The 11144-nt window shown below is 32.8% G+C and overlaps 1 protein-coding gene across 1 annotated transcript; it reads right to left on the bottom strand.

Annotated features, from left to right (window-relative positions):
* Window positions 1–5841: 5841 nt before the first annotated feature.
* LOC149160016 (uncharacterized) lies at window positions 5842–9920 on the bottom strand. Its single transcript, XM_089433615.1, has 3 exons — window positions 9231–9920; window positions 8704–9075; window positions 5842–6140 (listed from the first exon to the last, which is right to left on the bottom strand). Exons 1-3 carry the CDS (start codon window positions 9819–9821, stop codon window positions 6063–6065), a joined length of 1041 nt encoding a protein of 346 aa, XP_089289741.1. The 5' UTR covers window positions 9822–9920; the 3' UTR covers window positions 5842–6062.
* Window positions 9921–11144: the final 1224 nt, after the last annotated feature.

Genomic DNA, 11144 nt, shown 5'->3' with positions numbered 1-11144 from the left:
ATCTCCCAATAGTACATCAGATTTTGTAGATTCATCTATCTCTATAAAGCCATCTTTGTTTCCTATCATGTGATTGCTGCAACCACTATCCATAATCCAAACCTCTTTGGAAACATTATTAGTTGAATTAGAAGCCAAGAATAAAGTGCCAACCGCTTCTTTTTCTTCAAAAAAATTAGCTTGCTGTGTTTGTTTTATCCAACAATTTCTTTCATAATGGCCAAATATTTTACAATAAAAACACTGAACTTGAGATTTATTAAATATTTTACCTCCATCACTTTCATCATTACCTCTTCCTTTGTTGTATGTAGAAAAAATTCTTCCTTGACCTCTGCCTCCTCTGTATGTTTTTCCTCTTCATCTTCCTCTTCTAAAAGTGTTTTTGCTTTCCTCATGAAAGAAACCACTTTTGTCTTTGAAAATATTTCCTCTTGCTTGAAAAGTTTGCTCAATAGATTTTTCAAAAGATCTATTGATTCTTTGCTGAGGATATTGAAGAGACCCCATTAGCTTATTCACAGATAACTGAGTTAGATACTTAGATTCCTTTATAGCAACAACAACCCCATCAAATTTTGCACGTAGACTTCTTAAAATCTTCTCAACAATTTTTTAATCTTTTAAATCTTCTCCATAAGACCTAATTTCATTCACTATACCCATAACTCTAGTGAGAAAATCTTGAATAAATTCAGAGTTTTTCATGCACAAGGTTTCAAATTCTCTTCTTAATGACTGCAACTTTAACAATTTTTACCTTATCACTTCTTTGATATGCTTGTTGCAAAGCATCCCATGCCTCCTTTGATTTTGTTACTCCAACTAGTTTGGGAAAAATAGAATCATGCACTACTTGCTGGATTACGAAGAGAGCCTTTGAATCTTTCTTACGATTTTCCTTTAGCTGGTTTCTTTGGTCTTAACTCCAGTGGGCAAGTGTGTAAGCATCTAGTTTTGTATATCCATTCTCTATGAAATACCACAAATCTTGTGAGAGAAACAATTTTTTCATCTTAATGCTCCAAAAACCAAAGTTCTCACCTTTAAACATTGGTATTTGTGGCTGAGGAATACTCATATTGTTGGCCATTGCTGCTAACTGCTGAGCACTCCCACCAATAACTTGAATCTGCACAGGCTTCACAAAATTATGAAAAACTCTTGCAAATGGCTTTCACAAACTTTTGAAACCTCCTGCCAACAACACACATTTTACATATAAATCAACTCTCTTAACCTAGATTTGATACCATGTTAAATCTAGCAAGAGCATGCATATGAAAACATAAACAAAACCAATGAACAAAAATAAGAGATACTGATTCTCAATCCATGCACTGAACTCATTGGAGTCTCATATCTCTATAGGAACAATGAATACATTATTATATAGCCCACATATTTCTAATTTCATTATCCATTATTGGACTAATCTACTATCCCTAATAATTTGCTGAATGATAATTGACTACATCTATAAATTTGTTGTCATAATTCTGATAACTCGGAACACAAAATTTGCTGGATAATTTGTCAGCAATTACATAGCTTTAATTACATTACATGGCCACTAATGGTTAATCATGGCAAATGATGGTTATTGTAATAAACTTGACATGATTTGTTTAGTTACTCCCTTAATAAATTAAAATCCCCCATCGTTATTAATGGTTATTATTACCTTCCTTGGGGAATTTGTTTGGAAAAATCAATTATTCAGTCAATGGTTCGTAAAATGATTTCATTTTCATATGTTTTGTTTAGTTAGTGACTTAATAAATTAAAATTCCCCAATCGTTACTATTACCTTCCTTTGGGAATTTGTTTGGAAATATCAATTACTCAATCAATGGTTCATAAAATGATTTCGTTTTCATCAAAAATTGAGTCTATTCGTTTGTTATTACCTGTGACACCAATTAAAGAGCGTCGTCACTTTCACTTTTAAGATTTTATATTAAATGGCTAAACAAACCTTAAACTAATCTATTATTGCATGTGGGAGCTCTTAAGGTTTTAGGGATTTGGGAAAAAAAACTTAAACTAATCTATTATTGCGTGTGGGAGCTCTTAAGGTTTTAGGGATTTGGGAAAAAGGGATTTGGGAAAAAGCCCATGCGAAGGTCGTTCATAGGAAAACCTTACATTAAGTTGAGCCATTTTTTTGACACATAAATTGCAGGACCTATCTCCGTACCAACACAATTTCTCTTTTATACAATGATACATCTCCAAATCTATGCTACGGTACTATATTCCACCCAATCATTTGTCACTATGGGACTAAGTCTTTTTGGTTATTCGGTTTACTTTCTGAAGGTGTTATGCATGTGTGCGCCTGTGTTCTTTTAACTACCCGGTCCAACCTCCTCACTGTTATCTATGTTATACCTTACGTTAATTCGAAATTGATTTTTGCGAGTCCTCATAATATCGTATCACTGCTTATTAATCGTTCTTCAATTAAATAGTGTTGGCCCAAGTGTATATTTCTGGTTATGCTAGTATTTGATAAAGGTTTTGTTCTTACATTGAGATTCTAGATGATTTGAATCAAGGGATTTTTTTGAGCATTTATATGTTTTTCCTCAGCTTCACACACAAAGTATTCAGTGTTTATCTTTGCAATCTTGGTTGAGTTTTCTTCATACATATGCATGCTTGCATAACCGGTTTCAATTTTATGGTCTTGACAACCATCATCCACTTTTCAGTGAGATTCTCCAAGCTGTGACCTCTTCTCATAGTCTTGCTCATCTACTCTCAGATTTGGGGCTTACTCAACAAATTGTGACACATGTTGGTGTTTCTTGTCACTCCATTTTGCACCAAATTCTTCTTCCAAGATCTTTCATTCTTCATTGGAATATGTAGTTTTTTCTACATTGCACATAACCATTTAATTCATTGCTTGTTGAATGAAACTCAAGCTAGGGCATGAGTAAACATAGGAGGTGGTAGCAGATCCAAATACACTGATCAATCTCGAGTTCTTCCTTGTCTTCTGCTAGACTTCTCAGTTTCTCGTTTGCTGCCTCTTGAATCTCTTTAAATACCAGAACAATCTTTGCCTCTTCTTTTCATTCATTTTCTTAATCTTCCTCAATCCCACTTTGCCACCCATCACTATTGTCTTTCCTCTCTTATAGCTACTTTCCTGATTACATGAGGCTATCTTCCATATCTCCCAAAAATATATATATATATAATTTTTAATATACCTCCATGTAAAACACAATATTCAACCAAAAAATCATTTTTTTTTTTAAACTAACCAACTTTGTAAATACATAAACTCTGGTTCAAATTTTTTTTTTTTTTTTTTACTTTATAAAAAAAAAATCAGAAAGAAAACTTTATCAAAGCTCCTTTAATAAACAGCTTATTTATAAAGCTTTGTAACTCGTAAAATAATAAAATCTTTGAATAACGTCTAACGCACTTCATCCAACGTGGCTTCTTTTTTAAAAAACCATTGGAATAAATTCCTTTTCTTTAACACACGCCCACGTGACGATATTCGGTCTTTAAAACAACTTCGCAAATAATTTTTCCAATAAATTTTTTTCAAACCTTATGCTGTCTTAACAACACTTGTGTTCCACGGTGACACGATGACAAACCTTTCATAATTCCTTTTTAATTTGAAGGAGATACTTCCTACTGTTCGCTGACTTTTCAACACTCACGCTAGGGTAGACTTTCGACCCCAAAGCGACGACAAGAGATGTGGCTCTCTTTAATTAGCAACGAGACTCACTTCCTCGAGTACGTGATGATGGTTGTTCACGGCAGGTGCAGAAAGACGTTGTGGATACCTCATCTATATCTTCTAGCTTTGTGATTTTAGCTCTGATAATAATTTGCTGGAAAGAGGAACACAATAATTAACTCACAAAAACCACAAGAGCGGTTGTGGATACCTAATACCTAATGTATATCTTCTAGCTTTGTGATTTTAGCTCTGATAATAATTTGCTGGAAAGAGAAATACAATAATTAACTCACAAAAACCACAAGAGCGGTTGCTTTTTTATTGATCAAATAAATTTTATTTTTACAATAAAATTGATTTTTACACTAAATTTTGTGAAATTTATTTATATGTTTTTAGACTAACTACTCATCCAAAATAATTCAATACACAAACATTTTTAATTTGATTTTTCTCAAAATATAATTTAACTTGAACTCAGTGAACTTGAGTTAACTCACTCTCCTAAATTTAACCAACTTTAACCTGCTGCAATAATAATAATTTCGAATAATAATGACCTAAATGCCGGAACCAAATTTGCCAACCCTGATTGTCAAATGCTTCACCCATACAATGGAGGATGAGCCTGCGAAGCTTGCAGGTTTTCATAAACAATGAGCGGTGCAAAATGGTTTAGCAGTGGCTTGAGTTCATATGTTTTCTTTCCGAGCTCTATTAGCTTATTTTCTTTCGTTCATATGTTTTCTTTCGGAGCTCTATTAGCTTATTTTGGAAATAAGAAATGTATTTAGTGGCTTCCATCATTTTTTTCCAGCAATATGTATTTTGTCTTACAAAAATAAGAAACACAGTTGAAATCATTGACCCTTTTCTTTTGCTTTAAACACTTAATTAATAGGTTTCATATTAAAAAAAATGGCAAATACAAATAATTTCCCTGCCAAGTTTCTTTTTAATATTTTTATTTATATCACTGTGATAAAGAAAACTCAGATCCTTCCTCTTAGTCTATTGAATCTCAATCTGTTCTTTTAGATTATCAATTATTGGTTTCATTGTTTTTCTCTCATCCTATTGGAACCGATCTGTGTATATATTTTTCATTTTGAATTTATAAGCAGCTTGTTGTCTGCTTTTCTTAAACAGTTAAAAAAATTTGGATATGGTCAAATTTTCGTAGTACCTGGCCAAAAGAACATTTAACACTTTTATGTAGAAAAAAATTTAAGAATGAAATACAAATATTTATTTCACAAAAGAAACAGTAAAATAAATTAATTTCTATAATATAAATATAAAATACAATATTTCAATATTACTCGAAAATATCAAAAGATTTGTTAAATAAAAAATTTAAGGTATGTACTCAGCACAATTTCTGTGCTCAAATAATTCTTCAATGTGTTAAAAAATTCAATATTTTAAACCGTAAAAGAAAACAATCATAACAAAAATATTATTAACAAAATAAAACAAAAACTTAAAACAATTAAACTGAGATATTTTTAATAACTAAAGAGTATAAACTTTTTCATCAATTAATAAAATACAATAAAATAAAATAAACCTGCTAACACTTCACCCAATTTTCTTTGTAAATGTGAAAATAACATCCCAACATATTAATAGTTTAATATAATTTTATATTTATATTAATAGTTTAATATAATTTTATTTTTTTAAATGAAAATTCTCCATAAATCGGTAGGCCAAGAAAGTTCTCACACAAAATTTTCCTTTATACTCTTCCTAACCAAAGAAGATTCAGAATACAAAACTTATAAAAAGTACTTATTCTCATTTATTTAAGCATGGGAGCTTTCAAAATACAAAACTTATAAAAAGTACTTATTCTCATTTATTTAAGCATGGGAGCTTTCAAAATACAAAACTTATAACAAATATTTATTCTCATTTATTTAAGCATGGGAACGAAGACATACACAGAAGCATGCTTAGGCATTTCATAAGGCAGAGAATATAATTTCTACTCCTACATAGTGGAAAGAGTGCTTATATTTATTTATAGAAGATAAGAAGAATAACAGAGAAAATTGAAAAGAGAATTCCTATGACCGCAATAGACCAACCAAAAGAAACTGCTCCCACAGAGAGGAAAAAGTGCTTATATTTATTTAGACAAGTTTGTTTTAAGTCTGTTACAGTAGTCTTAAATTTACAGTAGTCTCGAACAGCCTTGTTCGAGAAGTGAATATCCATTTCAACAGAATTATGCAGCCAGAAGAAAAGTGAACTATATATGCAGCCACAAGAATATCCATTTCAACAGAAATATGCAGCCAGAAGAAGAGTAAACTATACATTACTTTATCATGGAATTTTATGGAAGATTTCCATTCATCAAATGATCAATTCTCCCGTGTAGGACAGCGCTATCAAATTGGCGAAAATCTGAGAGCTGCAAGGTTAAGAAGTAGAAACGTTAAACTACTGTTTAGATATCTTCGGCAAAATCACATAAACAATCTTTTGTCGACGCGTTTCGAACCAACCAGTGTGGTTCATCGTCAGGACAAGTTGAAGCACCAATCTGGATTATGCTTGATTAAATAGAGTGTGCAGAGACTCCAACAGCTATAATGCTAACGGCTAAATTTTGACCCAATGATCCTGGTCAACCACAAAATTCGATAATTAATATTTTTATAAATAGCTTAATTAGATATATTAATATCTCAAATCTTAAGGGAATCCAAATATTATTATTTAAATTATAATGGTCATTATATCTCATAACATATAATAAATAATCTATATTTAATATTATTTAAATTAATAAATCATTATTATTTTATAATTTAATTCTTTAAAATGTTTCTTATTAAATATAAAGGTTCATTAAAATAAAAATAATATATGTTTATTAAAAAATCTTAATAATTTATAATTTCAAACATCATTATTCCTAGAATTAAGATATATTAGGTAAAGCCCACTAGAATAACTAATATAGTTGGTACATCATAATTTAAAATAATGTTTCAATACTTTTTAATAGGAAAATTAAAGGTAAATAAGCCCTTAGGTAAATATATTATTACCTATAGGGTTGATAAAGCCCAAGATTTTTTACTAATAGTATAGCTAATTTTATCCTTTAAACCTAATGGTCACATATCTATTAATAAACATTATCTAATCAGTATTCAATTATTTCAAAAAATATTAAAGTTCATTATGTTATTAATATATTATTATTTTAATTATAATGTTCGTTATATCTCATAATAAATAATAAATAATCTCTATTCGATATTATTCCAATACTATTTAGATACAAGGAATGATAATAAATTACTATTATTTTATAATTTAGTTACACTAGGAACTTGTGTAATAATCATTCAATGGTCCAATGGTAAGCTAGATCCCTCACTATTTAGTTCTTTAAAATATATCCTATTCCTTATTAAATATAAAGGTTCATTAAATTAATAAGTTATGTAAAATAATATATGTTTATAACAAATCTATATCTACTTAATAATTTATAATTTCAAACAAAACATTATTATTCTTAGAATTAAGATATACTAGGTAAAGTCCGATATTGATGGTCCAATATTTATTTATGTCATTAGGAAATATATTATTCTTTATAAGGTCTAAAAAGGGGTTTTTTTAGACAATAGTTAAAGGGAAGACACAATTCTAAGGCTATACTAGAAATAATAATAAATGTATAAATAATGAAATTATGGGAGAAATCAAATCAATGAAAACGGGTTAAGGATAATACATTAATTCACCCGAAACTAATTTCTAACTAATAAAAGACTAGAACGCTCCATAATAATGGACAAATTAGCCAAAAGAAAAATTGAAGGAAGGGGGAGACAGAAACCCTAAGACAAAGAAAAAAGGCTAGGAAGATAAGGCTGGGACCCAACAACTACTAATCTTCCAGCCATCATCCCTATTAAGATTGTTCGGCCTTTTCTCGATCTCCAGGGCCTCTCTAAATTTGCGATGGTGAAAATGCGCAACTTTGGCAATGACTTGAGCCTCCTCTATACATACATGATGCATAGTTTTCCCTGCATGCTCAGCCAGGGCAGAGGACTTGGTCCTACCATGTCTTAAGTCAGCCGAATGCTCGCTAATCCGCTGATTGATAGAGCGACCAGTCTCACCAATATAAGGGGTCCCACAGGAACAGGGAATGACATAGACCCCCTTCATGTCCTTAGGGTCAATCGGGTCTTTTACAGACCTGAGGGAGCCACGAATAGTCTTGAGAGGTCTAAAAGTTGTGGTAACACCATACTTCTTCAGAATCCTCGCAATCTTGTCCAGGTTCCTTGGATGTAAGGGATGTTCACACCCATGATATGATCATTAGGAACCTTACGGATAGAAGGCTCCTTCTTGGCCCTGAGGAAGGCTTTTTGACCGAGGTGCCTATTGTAACCATTCTTCTCAAAGACTTCTAGGAGGTGAGCCTTCTCCTTCTCCAGGCTCTCCTTATCCGAAATTCTAACAGCACGGGTGGCAAGCGTGCTAAGAACCCCTAACTTCTGAGCAGGGAAATGATGCGACGAAGCATGCAAGTATTGCTCAGTATGCGCCTTCTTTCTATACACCTGATGAGAAAAGGAACCATCCACTTTCTTAGAGATGAGAACATCCAAGAACGGAAGACAGCCATTATCTTCTTTTTCCATTGTGAATTTAATGGCGGCGGATTGGTTATTGAGGGGATGGAAGAAACGATCCAGCTCGTCAGGACCATGAGACCAGACAACACCCGTGTCATCAACGAATCTCTTCCAAAGCTTTGGTAAGAGGTGAGAGGAGGCCAAAGCCTTAGACTCAAACTCCTCCATGAAGAGATTAGCCACGACAGGGGACAAGGGGGAGCCCATGGCAACTCCGCAAGTCTGCTCATAGAATTCTCCCTCGAAGCTGAAAAAAATCAGATAAACATCCAGAGTCAATGGTTTCATACAATAATACCTTACCTTTGACTGAATGCTATAAAAGACCTTATCATTTATAGCAGAAACAGTAGCATCAACAACTTCAAGTCCGGCTTCTTGCAAAACCATTAGCAGAATAGACAACTCAATCTGGTTTTTGAAAGTGTTTACGGTGACTTGAATGCCTCGACCAAATTTGCCAACCCTAATTGTCTGATGTTTTTCCGGTTCAATGGGTGGTCGAGCCTGGGAAGCTTGCAGGTTTTTATAAACACATGAGCTAGTGGAAAATGGTTTAACAGTGGCCATGAATTTTAGCTCATCTCTTTTCTTTCCGACTTCTGTTACCTTGTCCTGTAAATGAGAAATGTATTTAATGGCTTCCAGCAGTTTTTCCGATACTGTGTATTTTGTCTACAAACATAACAAGAACAAGTAAAATCATTGCCCCTTTTCTTTTGCTGTAAACACTTTTATTAATATGTTTCATCTTAAAAAATGGTAAATACAAGTAAAGCCACTGCCCCTTTCCTTTTGCTTTTAATACTTTTATTTTTAGAAAACCTAACCTTGCGGTACTCCTCGGGGAGTAGCGATATCAGTGTTGAACAAAGCGCTTTCATCTTATTTCGCCTCTGCCTTTCCACCAGTTTCTGAATATTCCCAACACGTACCCTGCTGGCCTCATGATCATCACCACCACCTCCTCCCGCTGCTTTCTTCTTTCGATGGATCCGCGTCGGTGGCAAACTAGGGTTGCTGGAATCCAGCAAAGAATTAGCTGCCGAGTTACAGGTTAGAATTTGAGTGGGGTCGCCAAGGTTGGCTACGAATTTTGGCCAATATTGAGTGAGCGCCTGTGAAGAATCATCCTCGGGAGTCTGATCAAGCTGCACCACCGGCCCTAAAGAAGCTGTTCCGAGCAGGCCGGAATCATGCGGCTTTTCGGTGGAGAGAGCATCAAGTATTACCACTGCAGGGGCATCGGCATCAATACAAGTTCCGGGTTCCAGAAAATTCATCGACTGTGTCGGCGTTTGCATCTGAATGCCTTCATTAGTATCAATATGAGGAAGACACGCTGCTGCTTCAGAGTAAGATGACGAACACGGCTCGTATGCACATTTAGAGGAATAGCTTCTCCTCCACAAATCTTCCATTCTCAACTCTCCCCGCCGCAGCCAGATAAATGAAGGGGAGTAAGGATCTATTACTAAACAAATAATCAGAGTTTTCAACTCCCTGTCCCAATCAGATGTATTCCTTGCCAGGGGGAGGCTCTTCTTTCCGTTCAGATTTGAGGGACAGGTAAAAGTGGAATCATTATTGTTGAATTTTACTGTAGGATAAAAACGTTTATTTTAAAGTTTTAGATAAAAAATTAATTCGTTTTGCATGCGTTTCTGGGGTAAAGTTTTGATATTTCATATGTGGGATAAACAATTCTGCCTGGTTTATTTTATTTTGCTCACATTTTGAAACACCTTAAAACCCTACGGTATCATTTCTAAAGTTTTTGTTTTACCAAATTTCAACGAAAATATGGTTTTCCAGCATATGGAGTAAACGATTTACTGTTTCTTTGTGATTACGATGAGCTGGTAAGCCGCAAAAGGAATAGATTAGGGAATGTGTTCCACGACTGGAAAAGGAATAGACGAAGGAACCTCATCCCGGCACATGTTCTAACCCTACTTAGGAAGCTATCTAAATTTTTAGGTTTGGAGGGAAAGAATGATTCGGAACGTATTATTTTGGGCGAGTCATATAATGTTGCTTTTTAAATTATATAACTTAAAGTAGATGGAAAAATATTACATTATATTAATATTTTTTAAAATATATGATTCCGTAAATCAAGTGTCAAGCTGTAAACCTCGTGAAAACATACATTGACCATTCATATGCGCATCATACCATTTATAGCTAAAAACATTTTTTGAAAGATACACATGCTTGATGTTAATGTTTATGGTTTTAATTTAGGTCACTATTATAATTATTTAAAGTAGACGGGACAAATATTACATTATATTAATATTTTTTAAAATATATTATTCCTTAAATCAAGTGTCACGCTGTAAACCTTGTCAAAAAATACTTTGACCATTCATATTCATATGCGCATCATTTCATGTTTATAGCTTAAAACATTTTTTGAAAGATACACATGCTTGATGTTAATGTTTATGATTTTAATTTAGTTCACTATTATAATTATTTAAATTATGTTTCGTAAGTAATGATATTGACAATTGTTCATTTCTTTTCAATATAAATTGCAATGAACACTGTTTGAATGTTTTTGTTGTAATAAAGGTTAAAAATTTATTTAAAAAATGTTTTATTCATCCAAACATAATTGATAAGAAAATTAATAAATTTGAAATCTACTCAAAATAAGGGAAAATTAAGATGAGTGGATTGTATCAATATAATAAAATTATGAATGTGATAAAAAGAGTTGTATTAAAAGAGATAAG

Source organism: Pinus tabuliformis, chromosome 5_2 (genome assembly GCF_031772625.1).
Source record: "Pinus tabuliformis cultivar Carrire ecotype Pingquan chromosome 5_2, CPIR1, whole genome shotgun sequence".
Lineage (NCBI taxonomy): Eukaryota > Viridiplantae > Streptophyta > Pinopsida > Pinales > Pinaceae > Pinus > Pinus tabuliformis.
This window is presented reverse-complemented; position numbering and strand designations above follow the sequence as displayed.